This window comes from Mytilus edulis, chromosome 1, assembly GCF_963676685.1.
Source record: "Mytilus edulis chromosome 1, xbMytEdul2.2, whole genome shotgun sequence".
In the NCBI taxonomy this organism is placed as follows: domain Eukaryota; kingdom Metazoa; phylum Mollusca; class Bivalvia; order Mytilida; family Mytilidae; genus Mytilus; species Mytilus edulis.
The window spans coordinates 115,100,385-115,123,786 of record NC_092344.1 but is presented as its reverse complement, the minus strand read 5'-3'; the positions used below and the strand labels follow the sequence as shown (position 1 = coordinate 115,123,786).

At 30.5% G+C, this 23,402-nt stretch overlaps 1 protein-coding gene across 1 annotated transcript in view; it reads left to right on the top strand.

Moving 5' to 3' along the window:
* The window catches only part of LOC139500899 (zinc finger SWIM domain-containing protein 5-like), a 29,912-nt gene extending 6,738 nt beyond the window's left edge, over positions 1 to 23,174 (top strand). The window contains exons 3-16 of the mRNA XM_071289807.1: positions 3,886 to 4,013; positions 4,224 to 4,367; positions 11,592 to 11,740; positions 12,395 to 12,545; positions 13,009 to 13,182; positions 13,527 to 13,694; positions 14,393 to 14,539; positions 15,604 to 15,753; positions 16,078 to 16,215; positions 16,520 to 16,672; positions 17,487 to 17,622; positions 18,148 to 18,302; positions 18,564 to 18,727; positions 19,382 to 23,174. Coding sequence (XP_071145908.1) covers positions 3,886 to 4,013; positions 4,224 to 4,367; positions 11,592 to 11,740; positions 12,395 to 12,545; positions 13,009 to 13,182; positions 13,527 to 13,694; positions 14,393 to 14,539; positions 15,604 to 15,753; positions 16,078 to 16,215; positions 16,520 to 16,672; positions 17,487 to 17,622; positions 18,148 to 18,302; positions 18,564 to 18,727; positions 19,382 to 20,329 — 2,905 coding nt within the window. The 3' untranslated portion in view covers positions 20,330 to 23,174. The remainder of the gene's footprint in view (positions 1 to 3,885; positions 4,014 to 4,223; positions 4,368 to 11,591; positions 11,741 to 12,394; positions 12,546 to 13,008; positions 13,183 to 13,526; positions 13,695 to 14,392; positions 14,540 to 15,603; positions 15,754 to 16,077; positions 16,216 to 16,519; positions 16,673 to 17,486; positions 17,623 to 18,147; positions 18,303 to 18,563; positions 18,728 to 19,381) is intronic.
* Positions 23,175 to 23,402: the final 228 nt, after the last annotated feature.

Below are 23,402 nucleotides of genomic sequence, written 5' to 3'. Positions count from 1 at the left end.
TAAATGAGTATTGTGTGAAACTCAATATTCACGACACTAAAGTGGGAAATCAACATGACTATACACCATTTATAAAAAAATGTATTATGTGTAAATCAACATGACTATACACCATTTATAAATAAATGTATTATGTGTAAATCAACATGACTATACACCATTTATAAATAAATGTATTGTGTGTAAATCAACATGACTATACACCTTTTATAAATAAATGTATTGTGTGTAAATCAACATGACTATACACCTTTTATAAATAAATGTATTGTGTGTAAATCAATTACTTGAGACATTTTAGAAATCAGAATTCAGAAACCATTGTTTTAATCTAACATATATGTGATCACTTTGTCTGCGTTTTGTATTCAAACCAGATGATAGGCATAAATTTCCTGTATTAGAATAGAAAATGGTCATTATATATTATAATTAAACCCATATCAGACAAATAAGAACTAAAAATTTTGTATGTATGTCTGAGGTAAAACCAAGCCATAAATCTTTACACATACTTTAATGTTGCAATAATTTATACTAGGGGGAAATTCTTGATGTTTAAAACTATCAAATTAATAAAAAAAATTGAATTTGCATTTATTTTATGGTATTTTAACTGAAAGTTTAGAAAGATGATTAATGCTAAGGAACATAAATTATTCCAGAAAAATGATTAAAATGATAACCTATGGCAACATATTATTCTAACCACTTTTGTGTATCTTATATAAAGAGTCTTTATTTCCTTTATTAAATAATTCGACAAAACAGTCTGTACCCTATGACAGTATATACATATATACAGCAGGTACATTTGAGGTTGCTTTTGACTTGGTACATGTGTACATGTAGCAAAAGATATATTCACTTGTATTATGAAAGACATCTGTATAGTAAGTCATTGAGCTTACTTTGTCTGCTAGTTGATGCAGAATTGCAGATAGTTATTGCTTCCTTAATAAAAGTTCATCAATGTAAATAAAAGCTACAATTCGAGCTAGGTCATACAATTTAAATATGTACCACAATGAATAAGTTTGACCCTTGAGAAAAGAATGCATGATCCCAGCCATGATTTTTAATGACTTCAATATGTAAACACTGACTGGTTTCTCATTAATTTTGTAACTTATTCAGAATTGTAATGCATGGTATTATTCTATTTACATATATGCAAATGATTCAAGTAAAATACATGCATTTGTAATAAAACTTTTCTATTTTGAGATCATTGTAAATTCTGAATGTCAAAAATATGGAGTAGAACTTAAACAAATATTTGACTTCTTTTCTTTATCTTGTCAACAGTCTTTCCTGTTTTTTTAAGGCACCCCATGTGAACAAACTCATGAGGAAAAATCAAATAACATCGATCAACTCAAAAGTCTGTATAATTTTGATTTTGTCAGTGACTAAGATGTTTATCTCCAGGCTGCGTAGGATTTTGATCAATGTCACAGAGGCACTTGTCATTTGAATTTTGTGTACACAATGATCAGGAACAAACACTGGTCTATACAGACCAGATTATATAAATCTTACATTTCCTATTGATCAGTCATTATACTGACTTCATGGCTGTCGGGGGAAATAATTGGATATCCAGTCCAAGTTGACAGACCTCAAGGAAAATAGATTCACAGAATCTGTAATGAAGGTTTATTAGATTGATTGGTGGAAACCGTCTTTATATCACTGCACTCAACTGTAATTTTCCAGCAAATGGGCCGGTCGATCTTGGCGAACATTATATGTTTGAGATTTTTTTTAATACTTTACAGCTTACACTCACTGATGTATATAATGCAATATCATATAATGCAGAAAATTTAAAGTATAAACAATAGCTGCCAATCACAATAAACATGATAACATTGTGTTATTTGTAAATAATGATTTGCCAGGTATCTCCTTTATGTGAAATCACTGTATCATGCCAGCAAGGCTTAAATTGCATCAGTGTGTCAGTCTTTCAATAATTCATCCCTTTAGGTCTTCTCAAATATGGATTCTCCATTCTAATACTTGAATAATGTGGAAGCAAACTAATTACTTTTGAAAGCTTGATGAACTAATGTCCTCACTTGAGTTCGAACTATGAAAGTAAACATTGCCTTTGGGTGACTTTGTGTGTGGAATTACACATTAAAGTGTAGGGCACACACAAACTTGTGTCTTGGTCTCATTTGTATGAATTAAGTGTTAGGCTTTAAGGCTTTAAACATGTGCATGATATGTTTTCTCATTTTACAATTACTACCATTTGAACTAGCTTTGAATTAAATTTTAGTCAGAATTAAACCATTTCAGTTTAATATAGGCAGACAGCAGCAAACCTCACAATTTAAAATAAAAATTGAATCTCTCTAACCAAATTTGTATTTTGGTTTAGTCATTGCTTCCTACAGTGTAAAAATGCTAAGATAAGAAATTGTGAGCCAAATTGATACATATAATGTTACTTTTTGTACTATGAGCATTTCATTATTGGACCAAGCATTGTTCAAGTATTTTATAAGTAATAATTGTAGAATAAGTTTTAATATAAAATATGAATGTATTCACTGTCAGATTGAGTATTTCCACTTTATGACATATGGAATATCAGCAAATAAGGGTACACTTGACCATAACCCCACCCCATCCGTTTTAGGCAGGTTATCTGATGTTTAACATGAAGTTGATGTCCTGTAAAATGTTGTTTTCATTCTTGAGTTTGTAATCAGGAAATCAAATGAAGTACATATCTACGTAAATTATGATAGATAAAGATCATTGTCCTATTAAACATTGCCATAATATATGATGTCCAGCAGTATAATATGTTAAGGTACAGAAAAGATATGAGCCTTTTTCTAGAACATCTGGGTGAATTAGTTTTCCATAAAAAAAGTTTTCAGATACAAAGGAATATGGTAGATGTTTTGCATATATGTCAACTAGAACATTGTAATTTTTTGGACGTTTTTTTTTGTTGTTGCTAAAAAATCATACAAGTAGTGAAAATTTATTTCATTTTGCCCATATTTTTCAAATCTTAATATAAAATAAGGGTACACATGACCTTAATAACCCCATCCTTTTTAGGCAGGTTATCTGATGTTTAACATTAAGCTGTGAAATTTTGTTTTCATTCTTGAGTTTGTAATCAGGAAATGGAATGAAGTACATATCTACGTAAATTATGATAGATAAAGATCATTGTCCTCTTGTACATTATTATGTCCAACAATCCCTTCCGTACAATTTCATAAGACACAGAAAAGACATGAGCCTTGGACTCAAGCTGAGGGTTTTTTCTAGAACATCTGAGTAAACTATTTTTCTATAAAGAATAAAAAAATTCAGATTCAAAGGAACATATGTAGATGGGGTTTATTTGACAATTAAACCATTGGCAGTTTTTGGACAATTTTATGCTAAAATTTATTATATAAATTGTGAGATTTTATTTTCTTTTGCTAATGAAAGTTGAAGTAAACCCTCTACACCCCCCTTTTTGGATAAGACTATTGGAGACAGCCATTTAATGACATAAATTACAAAAATCATTTAGTGGTCTAATACTGTCAACCATAAACAGGTATTTGTACAAGATTTCAAGCTAAAAATGGCCCTGGGTCTAAAAAGTTAATGTTATTGCCTCACTTTTATAAGCATTGTTGTCTGCTCTATGGTCGGGTTGTTGTCGCTTTGACACATTCCCCATTTCCTTTCTCAATTTGTATTAAGCAGTTAGGAATACTGTGTCTTGTGAATTTAAAGATCCAGATCATATAAACTCTTTAATCTTGGCTTTATGAGTATGTACGTACAAATGTAGTGTTATTCTGCAAATTATCCTGAACACCAACAAGAATAATAAAACTCAAAAATCTGTTGCAGGTGTAAAATAACTTCAGTAAAATGTGGTTGTGGAAACAAAGACATATTTTGGTGCCAGCATGTTGTTGCCTTGTCTTTATACAGAATACGCCGTGCAGAGAGTGTAGAGCTTCGTGTGCCAATATCAGGTGAGCCTGAATAGCAGTGTAGAAAAGGGGGGAAATCATTCTGTAACAATTACGAAAGAAATACTGAGTACTACCAAATTCAATGAAAATTTTTACAATTACAACAACTTTAAAGAGTAAAAGTAATTACAGTTCAGAAATAAATATTAAAGTTTAGGTTTCATGACAAGAGAATTTGAATTGATCAAAGTTTGTTTATTTCTTTTTCAGAAACATTGTTACAAATGAGCCGAGAACAACTCCAAAAGTTTGCACAGTATTTAATATCAGAACATCACACCGATGTGCTTCCAACTGCTCAAAATATTGCTGACAAAATTTTATGTGCTAAATCTGAAATCAATCTTCTTCCAGGTAAAGTCATCTTTTATTCTGTTTCAAATACTGGAAATTGAGAAATTATATTGTGATGTTTTTAGTATTGTGAAAAATGATACAGGGTTATAATTGCAATAATTTAAACTTGCAATAAATTTTTTTTTTATATGAATAAGATCAGATTTTTCTTAATATTGCGAAAAATTAAAACCACATTTTAGTCTAAAATGACAAAATCACAATAATAAATGGACACAATAACATCTGATTTTACAGTATTCAAAAACTTCATAGTTTAATCAAGATACAATATGTAGTTTGAAAAGATGTGAGAGAAGATCATTAGTTCTGTTCTGGGTAACCTTCAGTTCTCATTGGTTTTGCTAACATTGCTTACATTCCCCTCATTTAGTCCCTGGTGGATAGTTGTCTCATTGGCAATCATACAATATATCTTATTTGTATACAGATAATGCTACATGTTATGGTTATTAAGGTTGGCCTTTGGTTTCTTATTATAAAATTAGGGAATTTATAAAACTGTGTGACCTATTATGTCAATAAGGTTCAATTAAAATTAGACTTCAATGTTACATAAAATATAAGTATAGGTAACCTTTTTAATGGAAGCCATGTTTCACTGGGGAAAATGTCATAGACATGCAACTTGTAAATTATGTTTTAAATTTATCCCTATCCTCCATATTAATTGCATTATATATACATTAATTGATGTTGGCGAAATGTTAATAGTAAAACACCTCTTACGACCCACACAACTTAAAGTTTAATTACCTTGGTTTTACAGATATTTACTGTAAATGGATTACAAAAGTACAGATGGACTTCTTTTTCAACAAGAGTCTATTTCCTGAATTTATTTTGTTGGTCGTGATTTATTTATAAAATACAATTATTTGTGAAATTTGATATAAATGTAGTCCCATAGCTTAACCTCGTGTATGGTATTTAAATGAACAAGCTACATGTACTGTAAATACATGAAGAAAATATAGTTGGGTGAAATATTTTTAAGTACTTAAAAATACTTCTTAAAACTTGGGTACAGGGATTATGAGATGAATGTAGAAAACTTGGGTACAAGGATTATGAGATGAATGTAGAATACTTGGGTACAGGGATTATGAGATGAATGTAGAAAACTTGGGTACAGGGATTATGAGATGAATGTCTTGGGTACAGGGATTATGAGATGAATGTCTTGGGTACAGGGATTATGAGATGAATGTAGGTGAGACATATCCAATGAAGCCCTTTTCTTACCCTTCTTCAGAGTCGGCGTGTAATGCCATGAGTTTACCTTCACAATTTTATTAATGTTAAACAATTAGTTCTGCTTGCACCTTTGTTCTTGATTTTCTCCATGTGTACAAACACAAATCTGTAATTTTGTTTTTTTTAAAGAATACTTAGTGTGTCACCCAAAATAATCTTGAAGGTAGACAAAAAGATGCCTATCTTAAACTGTATCCTGCCATGTTTAATTTTGTTCTTGTAAAACACAAAGAAATCTATTATCTTTACCAACTCACATAAAGGACAAAGTAATTAAGAAATTGGAGAGGATGATAATTAGTTCATATTTTATTATGTAGAAAATGTGTTGTTAAGTCATTGTTGTCATTCATGTTCTCAGACTGATATTGGCTTGTCAAATAAGAGATGTAAAATTAAATCAATTAGACAGCAACCCAACACTATTCAGTGGCAGATCCAGGGTATGGGCATAGATGATGTTCACTTTATTTGCTGAAAATTTTTGTTGATTTGATAAGCATTGAATTTTCCCCTTAAATTTTTTGCTTTGTTCCACTTATAGGTATTATATCTTTAGTTTTCTCTATCCCCTCCCCCCATTTAAAAAAATCCTAGATCACCCCCTATAATTTATCCAAAAGAATCTTTATGTCAATATACAGTGTAAAAGTTATATTTGGTAGAACATTTACATTGTATCTGCTTGTCTGATCAAATTTGGATTAAATATTCAGGTATTTTGCTATTTCATTAATTGGACTTCTTTAGACTTTATTTGGTGGTTTTCCCTTTTCCTGATAAGGAAAGTATTAATTTTGTTGAATAGTGAATTTCTTTCAGTAATAAAGACAGACATGAAACATTGAAATTAAATGGAATTTTGAAATTCTGAATTTTCAATCTTCCTTGTCAAATTAAATGATTATGTCCTGGTTTCTATAAAGACAACTTTGAATCAGACTTATTTCTTTTCCATACAAGTACATAACTATATAAATGTACCGTAACAGTCATTTGCACTTTCATATGATTTATCAATCAGGTAGGATTCAGTACATGGACTGGGAAAATCGTCATTTTGTTCCCTTTTCAATGTTAATGTGGCATGTCCAAGGAGATTATTTTGGTGGTTTTTGAGAGGGAAGTCCTGTCAATAAGATCCTATCAGTGTAATGCCTCAATAGACTCGTGTACCAGGGGAGGAAAGACTTTATTATAAGTCTATATTAGTCATACACTTATAATGTTAATTGAGCTTTTCATCAAGAGAAAGTTGAGATCTTTTGTGAAAACATCCTATTTTTACAGATCCTTGAACATTTATGTGGGTCGGCCTTATAATTAAACATTGTTTATTGGATTGAGATAAGGGGATCTGTAAAGTAAATAGGATTAGGGATCTGGTCAGTGCTGAGATAAAGGCTAGGCAATGCATTGTATACAATGAATTAATAGTATATCCTATATTTGCACATAAGAAAAGATTTCATGTTTGCAAATTCCCTTTTCAATGTTAATGTGGCATGTCCAAGGAGATTATTTTGGTGGTTTTTGAGAGGGAAGTCCTGTCAATAAGATCCTATCAGTGTAATGCCTCAATAGACTCGTGTACCAGGGGAGGAAAGACTTTATTATAAGTCTATATTAGTCATACACTTATAATGTTAATTGAGCTTTTCATCAAGAGAAAGTTGAGATCTTTTGTGAAAACATCCTATTTTTACAGATCCTTGAACATTTATGTGGGTCGGCCTTATAATTAAACATTGTTTATTGGATTGAGATAAGGGGATCTGTAAAGTAAATAGGATTAGGGATCTGGTCAGTGCTGAGATAAAGGCTAGGCAATGCATTGTATACAATGAATTAATAGTATATCCTATATTTGCACATAAGAAAAGATTTCATGTTTGCAAATTCACAAAGAAAACAGAATTTAAAAATGCTAATATTTAGGTGGAAAGAATTTTAAACATTACCAGTACATATTTAACAAAGTAATCTGAATTAGCTAGCATTGCCAAACACAAAACCGTAAAACACTATTCCCATGTTACTGGGTTCTTTGTTATGAAAAATCTATTTAAGATAATTTATTTAACTATAATTTTCTTTTATCCTATATTATAAAGCTATTGATTCAACTTGGCGATTTATAAGGTTACAACTGCTTAAGGATTTTAAGTCAATACATAAAAAGAAGAAAAATGAGCTTAGGGTTGATTTTGATCATATTGTACTTATTGACTAAAACTTGGAGGCCAATGTTTTCACTTTTATGCAGAGAGATTTTGTGATAGGGAGTTATTGAACACCACCATGAGTCAGTCTGGTTCTCGGCTGACCAAGCAGAATAAATGTTTCTAATTAAACATGTTTCCCATTGAACAAAATATAAAACATTATCACCCAATCGTTGGTAATGTGTGAATGGAGAGAAATGGTCTCTTTATCAATACGACAGCCTGTCTTTTCACAGTGAGTTCCACAGCATATCACATGACCAGTCAGGTGGAAACACAGTAATTAAAGTTACAACAGATCTGCAGTAAGAGAAGGAATGGCAGAGATGCACAAAAACATATTTGTCCTCAAATGACTGGGTTGAGTTACATGTCACTTATTGACATGAACTAAATAGTCAATATTCTGTCCTTATTATATATTTGTTCTATTGACAAAAGAAAGTGAAACTGTCATTAAATCTCTTCAGGACAGCTACATAATGACAATTTATTGTAATTTTCTTAAAATAAGGACAGTAAATGGTTGAAAATGACACTAAGGCTATGTTCATCATACTTTCATTGTTTGAAAAGCTTGTTTTTTCCTGGTTAAATCTTTCTTTCCCAGGCTGTGCTATTGATTTGGCCGTGTAATCTGACATTAGTTCTGCCCGTTGACAAGTATAATACAATGACTTGGGCTGAGACATGCTAACACATCTTCTTATAAGATATGATTACAAGGCATTCTCAAAAAATTATTGACAAAATTTGAGTTTTCATTGATCACAATGCAATCAATAGGAGCATGTATTTGAAGTTGTAATATAAAACAAAATTGATACATTGATTTATGAAAGATCTACAGGCACTGGGGTAATAACTCAGCCTATTGTACATATAATTACTGTCTCTTCTTTTGTTCAAAAAGCAAATAACTTATTACTGAAAGAAGCATCCACGTTCTGCATAATTCATCTAATTTTATGTCCTTTCTTCCATAAATTCCCAAAGTGACAATCTAATGAAAATTGGCAGCAGGGAGAGAATCTAAAGCTAGAACAAGGACACTGTGCAAATGATGCAATATTGAATTTCAGATAAATTGCTCTGATGGTAGTATTGTATTTCTCTCAAGTCAAATTTATACAAAGCATTGTTGTTTTAAAGGTGATTTAACAAAAAAATCCTTCATACAGTTGAAACGAGAATCAAACATGGATTTCATTGATTTTTCTGTTGTCTGTGAAAAAAAATGCAAAAAAACAATATTTATAAATGATTTGTTCAGCAACTGTAAAATCTATATCTTTTTCATTGAACTGCTTAAGCAGTATGTAATAATTATTCTAAGTAGGAAAGGGTCAAGTCCTTTTCTTTTGTCACTTCCTCTCAAAGAAGATTTTTAAAGTAGGTTAGGTTTTAAACAGATGTGTTTTATACCCCAGATGTGACTTGAAATCTTTTGTATGGAGAACATTACACATGTGTGCTGCAGTGAAGTGTGCAGACCACACATTTAGGAGAACAGATAATCACAAATTGATCACTGTCATTTGCAGTGGGGTGGTATGATACTGATAGAAAGAAATTAAAAACCTTTGATTTGTGATATTGGGATGATGTTCCAAGGTTAGAAAACTTTGCCTGTTCAGGAAGGAGTTGTATAATTATTGAACAGCTTGGCTTCTCTACTTAAGAAGTGTTGTTACTTTTTTTTTTATTTAATAAAACGCAGTATACATGTACCAGAAATCGGTTGACGAAATAATAGAACATTCCTATCATTTTCTTTTGCATGTTGACTTTAAATAGGAATACCTTGGAGCCAATCTCTGTAAACTTATTCACCAATCTAAATAACTGTATTACAATAAAAGTTTAAATTTACACTAGGTGTGTGGATTGTATTATAAACCTATGTTTACAGTATCAAATATTTCCTTAAGATCACAAGCAATCATTTGATCAGTTTAATTGTAACAGGCATAGCTTTAGAATGAGTGGACTGGTCTTTTTTACAAACCACCTGATATTTAGTTGTTCTCTTCGCTGTATTGAATATCCTATTTTTGGTTGTATACATTTAATTGCATTCAGTGTTGATCAGTGTGAAGTACAGAGCATTATGTATGAAGGGGTTTGTTTGATAAAAATATCTTTTTCATCTTGACTGATTTTTACCTAGACAAGAACTTAGACTTCACTTTGTAGACCAAAAAGCTGTTTACATTTAACAGCTGAGAAATGAACACACAAAGAAAATGCCCTAAATCTACTCCAATTTAACTTTTCTATGGTTATCTTTTATGGCTGGAGTGACATCGTATAATAATACTATGAATATATAGCAACTTAAACATTGATTTTATAGGAAATGAAGGATATGGTAAAGTGATTGAACAGAAATATATTTAGAATGTGTGTATAATTTAGGTTAATGTTCAACACACACACACATATTTATATACAAAACCCTTAAGTAAAAAAACCACATGGCAATTATATTAACTTTAGAAATGATAGCAGTATTTTATCAAGATGAAGGCCTTTCAACTGTCACTATGTAGAAATTAAGTGGATTTTATGGCAACCATTTAACAAGGAAAATGTTCTTCCATGTGAACAAGATGTTTAGTGACACATTTTAACATGCCAACATCTAATTCAGTGCAGTACAACTTTGTTAATGCTTGAAGTAATTGTTTGCGCTTAAGATGACAGTAAAGAAATTGATAAAAAATAGCATGCTATAATAATTTTGTACTAAGTGTTTTTATGGAGAAAATGTTGTGTAAAATCTGTGAAATCCACACTGTCCTAATCAATAGTAATTACATTAAATATTGTATCATTTAGAAACATCACAGCATTGATTTATAATCAAACCAAAATTAGGTCTTGCTTAAGGTATTGTTTACTCAAGCCTCATTTTTCAAGGACTTGGAGGATATCGGGCTTCGTTTGGTGAAAGGCCTTCTTATAATAATCTATATTATTTGTTAATAAATCAGCAAATATTTGAATAATTAATCACTCCATATGGTAATGTGGTGGAAATAATACCTTTTTGTCAATAAAATTTATTAATAGTTAAAAATCAACTACTTTTCTTCCAAAACTTCTTATATGAGTGATTTTTATTTCAAAAAGTACTTGAGTTTGAATTAAATTCTTAATATGAAAGATTTACAAATAATATATTATATATGAATGATTTGAAATTCAAAATTGACTGCATTTCAGAAGATTTCTTATTTCTTATAAAACTCCTAATATTAATGATTTGTAGTTAACATGACTATATTTCTTGTAAAACTCCTAAGATGAGTGATTTTTTTTTAAAATGACTGAAGCTCTTATAAAACCTCTAATAAAAAAAGATATGAGGAAAAATTTTGACTTCATTTCTTTTAAATCTCCTAATATGAGTAATTTTTTGTTGTATTTGGAACAAGTCATAATGGTTCAAGTAACCCCATATAATGTGTATAAGACTTTTGAGAAGATTGTCAGCATATCTGTACATAGTTATACTCATCTTTGTGTCTGGAGTGGGGAATATCCATACCAAATTAAGTAAAACACATTTTTTTATTTGAAAAATGCATGCTTGTGTCATCTGCATTTCTGTGTTGAAATAGAAAATATATATTGGTTAGTTGGTTGTACTATTGTTGATGAATCATGTTTCTTCATACCAATGCTTTTGTTCCTAATTGGGATACTTTCAGTAATAAATTCTTTGTATTTACAGGTGCTCCTGATCCTACCGCTGGTGCTTCCATTGATGATGATAATAGTTGGCATCTTGATGAAGAGCAGGTTCAAGAACAAGTCCGTTCCTATCTGTCACAAGGAGGATACCTAAATGTCTCAAATCAACTCACATTCATGTTTGCCAAGGTATAAATCAACTCACATTCATGTTTGCCAAGGTATAAATCAACTCACATTCATGTTTTCCAAGGTATACTTCTGCTTTTATTTTAGAAGTCTAATTGGTAGAACTTACATGGTTGCCAAGGTGGACTGAGATTAATTTAGATCTCTTTGTTGAAGTATTGAAAAAAGCTGTGTAAAATGCAAATTAAAAAACTTCCAAAACAGAAAATTACAAATTTATAAATTACAGAAAAAGAAATTAAAACTTAAATTACATAATTTCTTCCTTAAATTGACAAAAGGGAGATAGGCATTCTGTGTGCTTTTCATCTGCATTAGATTCTTGTAATTTCCATTATTTGTCCTTTGATTTTCCCTTTAAACTGGCTTGGTGTCCATTCTTATTTAAATTTATGATGAATCAGTAATAAAAATTATATAATTGGTTAAATAGAATTGAGAAATTCAAGATGTTTTGTCAGTTTGTGCAATTCAAGTTCAAATGTCATGAAATACCAAGAAATCTGGACGGACTGTTCATTTTTTTGAATTACAGACTGCTATAAGAATATTTCAAAATAAAATTTCTCTACTGAAATTAGGACTTTGGCCTCACAATTTTGAAATTATAAATTACTCATAGACTTAGATTAATTATGATGTTGTATTCATTAGGTACGTGAAATGTTGAGAGCCAGAGATTCAAATGGTGCTAGAATGTTAACGTTAATAACAGAACAGTTCTTGGCAGACCCAAGGCTTCAAATGTGGAAATCTCAAGGTCAGCAAATGACAGACAAGTGCAGACAACTATGGGATGAATTAGGTAGGTCTTAATCATCATATAAATAATTGTTGTATAAGCAAGAAAGATCTAAATCCATGGTTGGTATTGTTCCAAAGTATTTGACTTTGAAGAGAAATGAGTTAAGATGGCAGAGTTATGTATGTAAATATATGGTTTACAGTTATTTTATAGATTACATTTCTGTCATTTTATTTTGGTTTAATTTGCCTTTTCCTGGTTTACTCAACATCTTAAACCTTGTCTGATTATCTCCTTATATAATAAAAATCATCAAAGAAGTTTAATGAACTTATAAAACTTACACCACTTCTGGATAGAAATAAGAATATCTGGTATGAGTGCCAATGAGACAACTCCCCATTCAAGTCACAATGTATAAAAAGTAAAAAACATTTATAGGCCTAGCTAGTAACAGATAAATAAACAATGCAAAACTATGAAGAATAAATGTAGAATGACAATTATTTGATGTGTTTTACAGGTGCCTTGTGGGTGTGTGTTGTACTAAACCCAAGTTGTGTACCTTCTGATAAAGACTACTGGCAACAGTTACTAGAACAGTGGTCAATATCATCTGTGTGTCCATTGGAGGACGCTGATATCAGACCTACTAACGATGTGCTCATGTCAAACATGGGTATTAATTCTACCTCAAGTAAGTATAATAGTGAGCATATGTTTTTATGAATCCATGTGGAATTTGATAAGATAACTATATGTGTATTAGATACATCCTGATACTGAAGTCTATGCTAAATGATAGCAATAAATGAGGAATTGGACCGTATGTTATTAAAAAAAACCATGATAAATGCAAGGTATACAGGGCAAATATATTTTTAGTTGATACTGATACTTTAGATCTCAATATTTATATGGTTAATAGCGACATGTACATAAAGTAAAAACTTTCTATGATACCACATGTGATTTTATTTGATTAAATGGTGTTTGCTGAATTGTAATATGAACCTACATACATTACTGTTTCTTCTTCAGGACCTTTCTCAAATAGACCAAGAACAATATTCCAAAGAGCAATAGAAGCAAGTAAACTAAAATGGGACGACAAACATTTAAAGAGAATAATAAAAGCTGACATACATACCAACAGTGGATTGTTGGATATGGATATGGTGGATTATCAGGGTCAGCCTATGTGGAATGGTGAGATTTTATGAGCCACTTTTATCACACATAGTAAACACAAATGTTTAGGCTGAATTTAGCCAACATTATCCTTTCATTGGAAAATGTAAAAGGGTTATAAGAGTCAAATTATCAAGTTTTACAAGAAATTTTTCATTGAAAATGCTTACTTGATTTTTCTTCTGTTTTGAATTTTACCTCATCTTGTTTTGATTCAAAGAAATGATTAGGCAATACCTTTTCTTGTATTAGTTTATTTATAACAAACTTTTGTTTGAATGGGTGTACAGGAATCACTCTCATGCTGTGTCATTGTCTGTATTGTCAAAGTCAAACTTTGTTAATTCTTGAAATTGGGTGGACTGAAATAACCAAACTTGCACAGATTCCTCTACCAACATGAGGTTGTGCTCTTGCTATTTAAATTTTTGATAGGAGTTATATATGGGGTTTCTGAAACATAAACATGGACTTGACTATTTGTGCTTACATTATTTGAATACGGCAGGTGATGCTCAATTTTCATGGAAGACTTGGTACTCATATACATAAAATAAATTTTAAATAGAGGCTACATGCATTTTGCCTATATATGTATGTATTTAACCAAAAATATGTTTTAAGAGAACAGAATAAGAAAATTTTTCATATATTTGAAAAGAACATCAAGACTACTAAATAAATTTTATTTATATATATTGTTTTAACTTTTATAGAACACTTTCCAACTGCATGTGCAAGAGTAGATGCATTACGTTCTCATGGTTACCAAAAAGAATCTCTGCGATTGGCTGTCAGTATTGTCAGAACATTAAAACAACAACAAAAAATTTATCAAGATATGTACAGACATCAAAATGAAGGTATGTTGAACCAGGAAGTAATATAGGGTGGAGGCAGACTCTCTGCCATTGTACATCATTTATCTTGTGTCATTTTACTTCAGTTTGTTTTAATTGATTCTATACAGTTATCCCATTGTTATTCTGTCACACACAATAAATGCAAGTTCAAGCTGTTCTATTTGAATTAAAATGATATACTTAAGTTTTGTGTATGTCATCAAATGTTAAAAACAAAATGTTGAAATCTGTTTCCAAATAATTGATATATGACCATATGTTGTTACCTTGTCTGTTTCTAATTTGGTTAAATCATCCTAACTCATCACAACACCTGTTGCTGAAAAGTTAATTAATTATTCTTAGTTTGACTTCTTATTTTTTGTAACACCTTTTCAAGGTGTGATAAATATTCTAGTTTGATATTACCAAATCTTAAGGTGCAAACCTTCATCTTAAACATAAACATGTTAATTCAAAGATCAATCAATGAGATACAACTGTTCGGAAAAAAAATCCCTCCTTTTCAAAAATCCAAGGGAAGAAATTAAAAAATTCTCGTATATCAGAGTGAAAATAAAATAGAAATTAGAACTGGCTTGTGAATCTATAAATGAGCTGCATAGGAAAGAAACTGACCTTATGCAAGTGCACGTATACACAAAAAAATTACACATACATATCCTATATACAAGGTGATAGGACGTGCTGCTTGAACAGGTCACATTTTCCAGCTTGTAAACATGTGAATAGGTGAAGAAATCTATTAGAAATATATGATTAGGTCACACAAATTCTAATAACTTGTTATACGAAAAACCCTGAATGTTTTTCACAACCGAAAGTCTTGCCGTAAATAAACCTCATATAAGGAATTTGAGACACTTTTCCAACACACCACACTATACCCAATCAATACGGGAAAAGGTTACATTTTTACCTACGCAATACATGAAAAGGTATACATTTTAAAAAAAGGGTGTGGTAACAGAACCCCAGCGGCACCCCTATCAAAAAAATATTGAAGTACCCCCCCTGGAATTTGAAGTACATGTTATGTTATGAGGATTTGATTTATATTACAGATCTTCCTAGTACTAGTAAAGGTTGCAGTTCCAAGTTACCAGTAACAAACAACATAGAAGGATGGATAGGCCATGCTTTAGATCCATTAGGAGTATTGTCTGAAACATTAACTGAAGTCTCTATTTCTCATGATACCTCTCATAGAACTGGTTAGTATTAATAAAGTCCTTGTGGTGTTAATATACTTCAGTAAAAATAATTGTATTGTAATGTTGGTTCTGTAAACTGACAATTATTCATACATTTCACTAGCTGGTCAGCTAAAATAATTAAAAAAATCGCTATAATTTCTGAATATACGGTAATAGCTTAAATTCAAATCACAAGTTTTACATTTATTATTTATTTACCATGACAATTATTATGATCATAAAAGTATAATGGACGCAGTGCTTTATTGCATAAAAAACGTACACAAATTTATCAATGAATAAAATAAAAAATTAAAAATGACTGTTTTGTTCACTTTTCAGATGTTGTAGTTTCTAGTCTTTTGTTTAATGACGATGGGAATAGTTGTCTTCCTCCACGATATCATCATGTAGCTATACCAGGCAGTCATGATAGAATGGAGTCTTATCTTACCCTAGCTGTTGAAGCTGCTCTTATATGTAAGTCATGTGATCATATCTATAAATAAAATGATTGGGTACACTTAAGGTAAAATGGGCATGTTGAAGCTGCCCTTATATGTAAGTCAAATGTGATAATATCTATGAGTAAAATGATTGGGTAAACTTAAGGTAAAGTGGGCATACATATTAGCTTCCATCTTTTAATTGTAAATGATTTTTAGTGATGTAATTAAATTGTATACTGATTTTTTTGTGTTTTTTTTTATACAAGTATATTGTAAAAACTGTTTTGTGAAAAATTGAAACATCTTTAATAATCTAGAAAAATTCTTCACTTCAGGTTTAGGACAGCAACGACAAATGCCATCAGGGTTGTATACACAAGAAAAAACTCTTAAACAAGAGGAAAAAGTGATTACTAAGTTACAGACTATAGAAAGGGATTCTATGATAGGTGGTGTTTATCAACGACAGGCAAGACTACTTCTAGAAGGTTAGTACATTGTATAAGGAAGTACCCTGGTTATTGTATCTTTGGTGTACATAAATAGAAAAGCTGTGACGTAGATTTCAGTATTTATCTTTATTGTGTATAAATGACAATTTATGACGCTAGATTCAGTATTTATTTTTATTGTGAAAAAAAAACCCCAAACCTATGACATAAGATTCACTAACTTAACTTTGGTGTAAATAAATAGAAATTTTTTAAGGGTCATTGCATTGTTATTGTTGTTTAACCTTTATGTGAAAAAAATATTTATGACAGTTTTCAAGTCGCGTGAAGTTGCTAATTACTAAAAACTGGTAAATACTAGTATAGACCAGACAATGGTCAATACTGGTTAGAATAGGTTAATACAGGTTGAACATACTGAAGGTATAATGTCCAGCACATGGCTAAATATTTTCAGTCCACATATATCCTGCCTCACTAGTTTGTCCAAACTTTGCTTCTTGCTATGACTTTTAACACTATTTTCTTTAATATAAATTACAACACAGAATAAAATCAATGAAGAGACTTGCAAAAACAATAGCCCATTGAATTAGTTGTGAATAAAAATGTCTCCTTTTGAGGCTAAAGTGACAGTCAGTGGTCAGAAAGATGACTGCACAATTTCTAGATGCATAAAATGGTCCCATTTCATGAATGGACACAAACAAATAAGTTGATAACAACTTTACATTAATTTAATTTGGCACTGTGTTTGCTCGTCTTGGTTTCATGTTCATGAGCATTTATGTATTTAAAAAATCCTAAAAGTACAATGGGTTTTTACAAAGGTTTCTTCTTTTTTTTTTAGGTGGAAGTAGTTCAGCATTGGGTATTGGTATACATCCAGAGACATACCCTATGCATACCTTTGCTAAATTTATGTTCAGCTGCTTACTGCCTGTTGATGAGGATTTGGCATATCAGATAGGACTGAGAGCAATGAGGTAAACTTAGATTCAATAGTTTTATTTTGAAATTTGGTATTGAAAAACAAAAATATTAATATTTGTCTCTAGTATTTATCTGTCAGTTGGTTTCTTTTCTGTGTTTTTCATTTGAGACTGTTTACATCATGATACAACTGATTCCTATTTTCAAGATTCTGAATGTCATTACGAGGATAAATTCACTATCCCATACCTATGTATAGATACGTAATGAAGAAATTTTAATTTGCTTATTTGGCAAACCAATTAAAACATGGAATAAAAGATTCTTATTAAATCAAAGTGATGAATCAAGCAAGGCATATAGCAGTGAATGTTTTATGGGTGTTTTCAGAAAGGCTTAAATAAAATACATTACACACAAAAAAGTTCAATTTTAACCACCCAATAATGATAGCAAGGCAAAATATCTAATTATATGTTATGTTAAGATGCAAGAACAAATTGCTGAAGCCTCATATTTTCATATCGCCTATGAGCTTTTACTTCAAAGTTTTTATATATGCTTGTTTTCTGTTTCAGGCTTCCTGTGCTGGAGGATACAGATGAAACAGATGATGGCATGAATAACATTGCTTCTTCTACATCATTGACACGCTTTCCACGCTGGTTTATCTTAGCTCATGTTGAAGGTCAACAATGTGACCTTGGGTGTACATTGTTAGCTGCTGCTAAAGGTAAGTTATTTTAAGATGAATCTATCTGTTGTCTCTATCACTGGAGTTAACAACAACCAATCAATACAATTATGGACAAGGGAGATAACTCAATTCAAAATATTTCCTGAAGATGTTTCTATATCTTGTACAATGCAATGCTTAACTTTATGTTCTCAGTGCAAAATGACACAATATGTGTGCCTCAGTGTTCACAAGCACTTTGTTTGTACGCTGCTTCCATCTTTTATAAAGGAATTTATAATACCTTGTTTATTTCAGGTTATATAATGCGACTGAAAACTGTACTAGAAGTTGCACAAAGACATATCCACAGTTCTTCACAGTTGTTCAAACTAGCTCAGGATGTGTTCAAAATAGCAACCCCACCTGATACACAGAAACATTTGCCTCTTTTAAATGCTGCATTTGAACTTGGGCTTCAGGTATAATTTATTAAGATTGTTATAATGGCAAAATTAAGAATTAAATTTGTTACTGGATTAAATGTACTTTTGTATAATAATAAGGAGATGGGGTATGATTGCCAATGACAGAAATATCCATCAAACTTAAATCAAGTGTATGTAAGCAATTAGATCTAGAGGCAACCATACTTTACCTGTAACATGTGATTTAAAATGTATATCAAGATTTCATAATTATACCAATTGTAACGCTACTCAGTGAAAAGGAGAAATGACGACAGAACATGTTAATCTGGTATAAAGTTCTGGAGTAACTTTTCAAATGATTTCATTTCAATATTATAGAAATCATTTTAATAAGTTTAACAAAAAAAGAAGGCATTTTAACCCTAATGTTGATGTTGATATACAGTAATTTATACAATAGCCCATAGGTTTTAACTGAAGTATTTTATAGAAAGTTTGTACAGCTTGTGTATTTGTTTACCAGCTAAAATGGAAAATAAAATTTCTTTATAGTTCTCACTACTGTTTTCAACTTTTTCTACAATATCCAAGTTTTAAAAAAAAATATACAGAAAAAACAAGAAATTACATTATATTGCTAATTGATGATATTTATATGACTTTTGTTAAAGTATATGTAATTAGATGATTAATTATACATTGCAGGTGATGAAAATGACATTAATGACAATGAACTGGAGACGACGAGAAATGGTACGGTGGCTAGTCACATGTGCAACAGAGGTCGGAGTTCAGGCTCTTGTGTCCATTATGCAGAACTGGTTTTCATTATTCCAGCCAATAGAGGCAACTGAAATGGTTGCTACGACAATCATGTCTCATTCTACTATGCTTCAACTTCATCTTAATTATCACCAACAAGAAGACCTGGCTAGTCATGCCAGAAATCTTGCTTTGCAATGTGCCAACAAAGACCCTCAAAATTGTGCTTTGTGTGCACTCACACTGTGTGAGAAAAACCCAATATCATTTGAGACAGCTTATCAAATAGTGATTGATGCTGCCACTCATATCATGAACTCCAGTCAGTTGTTCAGGATAGCTCGGTACATGGAGTTACGAGGCTATCCACACAGAGCATACAAACTGACTTTACTTGCCATGAAAAATCTTCACCTAGCTTATAATCAAGACACTCATCCTGCAATAAATGACATTCACTGGGCATGTGCACTAAGTCATTCTCTTGGAAAGAATGAACTTGCCAGTATGATCCCTCTCTTAGTAGATAGTGTCCAGTGTGCTACAGTATTGTCTGACATTTTACGAAGGTGTACATTAACGGCGCCAGGTTTGGGAACATCTGACGTCAAAAGGAGGACAATGAAATTGTTGTCGTATGACAAAAATCCATTAAGACAATTAATGGAGGCTACTATTCGATCATACATCAACACTACACATTACAAATTGACTCATATTAGCCCAAGACATTATGGAGATTTCATTGATTTTCTGAGTAAAGCCAGAGAGACATTTTTGTTAGCTCAGGATGGGCATATTGAGTTTTCTCAGTTGATTGAGAACATGAAACTTGTTTACAAAGGGAAAAAGAAGTTAATGTACTTGATAAAAGAAAGATTTGGCTTATAATAATAAGAACATTGATGAGCGGGACCAAGACAGCGGAATTATACCTCGATTTTCTGTGATCCGGTGACCACGCCCTAGGCAATCACCTTAGTAATGTGCTTTATGTTAGCCTCTTTTTCAAAATGTCTTTAAGTGCTAAGTTTTCATATAATGAATATTTTTATATTTATTTATTTATAAAGAAATGTGAATTACTGTAGACTTGATACATTTGTCATTTTAGGCAGATTACAAATTTTTGTCTTGTTCTGCTTAATTTGTCCGGTCATTAAAAAAAATGTTGTAATGTTTGCATATCTATATATTATACAAACAATACATTGGGGAATCATATGAAAGTTTTCTTGGTGTTCCTAAATTAAGGAATCCCAATGATTTATTTTGGCAGAAAGAAAAGTTGAAATGCAATTTTGCTGATCTGTTATTGCAATTTTATACACATTATGATGCAAGACTAATGTATTTATTCTATTTATTATGAGGCTAGCATATTTCACTATAGTTTACAAAATAGATGATAAAAAAGATCTTATTTATTATATGTTTATAAGCCATTAGATGTTGCCAAAATATCTTTATAAAAGAGAAATATTTTCAGAGATTGGCCATAATATTCAAAATATGTGTATTTGTGTGTGTATGTGTGTTTTGTGTTGTATATTTTTGTTACTGATTGTGGGAATTTCAAGATATTTATTTTATAGTTCAGCATGTATTTGTTATGTTACTGGTTTGGGAATGATACTTTGTTAACTTTATTTCATTGTAGTGAAGGCATTATAAAAAAATTGGGATTTAAGTGAGCAAGATCTTTGAAGGTTAATCCTGAATAATCTATAACAAGAAGATTTGTGTTTTTAAAAATATTTTTCTAGGATCTGAAAATTAAAATTATAAAAGGGTTTAAAAAATCACAAATAGTATAGTTGATATGACTTTTAAAAGTATTATTGTTAAGAAATTCCCACATTATATATAATTTGAGAAATGGTGCTAAGATATTTATATTGAGTTATCTGATAAGTTATGTTTGTTTTACTTGATTTTATGCATTTATTTCAGGAAAACAATTGTTGTCATGTCTCAGATTATTGTCTCCCTAGTTTCTACATTACCTCACACTTCATTCATCCAATCATTGTGTAGTTTAGGAATTACCTCTTATTGTCAGCCAATCAACAGATAATTTAGAATATCCAATCACAATCATGTTAACAAATGAAGTTGTACATTTTTTCAGGACAGAATTTTACAGTATATCCTCCATCATCAGATTCATACACATTTTCTGATTTGTGTTAAGACAAAATTTATAATTTTATACAATAATAGGATAAAACATATTAAGGGCATTAATTAAACCATCTTAAAAGATGACATATTAAGGAATAATAAACTGTATCCTACTCTTTTGATCTTTACAATGTATTTATTTGACTAGTGGTTTGATTTTAGACCTATAAAATATCTTACCATTAAATATCAATGTTTTCAATATATTTATTTCAAGAGTTATTTTTCCTCGTTTTACTGAAGTACAAGTAATTATGTTGTCCAAACAATCTGTTTTTTTTTTTATTGTTTTTGTTTTGTAAAGATTGAATCTCATCCCATTGGTCCAACTTCCAATCATTTAAATACATTCTTATTTACAAATCATTCAGTTTTATACACCCCTTGATTTTAACACACAAATCAAATATAATTGTTTTAAGCTTTAAAATAATTATCAGACAATTTTAAAAAGCTATGCATGTCATCCATTTATCAAAGATCAAAAGTATTAGTTTGCAAGCAAATTAAAACAAATATGGAGAGGAATTTGACAATAATGTCAAAGTAGTAAAGCAAACATTATATAAAAGGGTTTGATTTGTAGCATTTTGTTTGTTCAGGAAAGATCATTCCATTCATTCATTATATATGCAAAATAAAGCAATAACATAATTGTGCAATAATTTACATATCATAGAGCTGAAATTATGACTTAATGTAATCTGATTTATAAGCTTGTCAGCCTTCTTCACTGGTCTGTATATTTGATTGTTTCTGTGTTGTTTAATTATGATAGGATGTTCTTGATATATTGAATCTCATTTATTTACACACATATTGATACAAACAATCAAAAATTTTATTCAAGATTTAATATCATCTGGATCATGATTTTTGTAAAAATAATTAAAAAGTTAGGATCTTTTAAAATGTTATTTTATATGATTTAAATATCCTGTTTACCGATTTATAAAATTCAGTATTTCATATTATATTGTGACAAGTATATAAATTTGATATATATTAAGTTATTTTTTTAATTTCAGCTGTATATGCAATTTCATATTGGTACAAATTAGTTGGTAGTATGACCTTTTTTTAATCAAAGTTCTGGCTGTAAATAACTTTTGTAGTTCTATTCAGCTTAGAAAAACAACATTTCCCCAGCATTTCACAAGATAGCTTTAATGAAGCACAGTTATAAAAGAAAAGATATTTCATGATTTTGATTTATTTACCGGTATATTTTTTAGAGTAAAGTACATTTTGTATGAGCAATCTAACTATCTTTTTGGATGGTTTGCAGATATAACTTGAAAATTGAATCCTATTATTTTCTATTTAAAAGAAATTTTCCATACTTATCGTGAGTTTAAGAAAACATTACGGTAATTGTTTTTTTTATCCAATAGCAGGCCTCAAGTTTGTCGTCATCATGTGATTGGTTAGTGCTTTATTTATAGTTTAGACATCTAGTCTTTGATCATGTCATGTACATTTTCAGTGGCAATCAGCCAATAAACAAATTGTCTATGGAAAACATTTCTATTCAGTAAAAAATTTATAGAAATATTTGTTGTTTATTTATTTACTGATCATTCACAATGCAGTTGAAATCTGCTAGAGACTACAAAATATGTACTCCATGTCGTCTGCTGGACTACAAAAACAAACCATAAAATGTTGTAAATATGACAATTTACTTTGGTAAATGTAATAAAATGTTGATTTAAAATTAAAAAAAATACAGAAAAAAAGGGGAGGTATACCAAAGGAACATTTAAACTACAACACCATG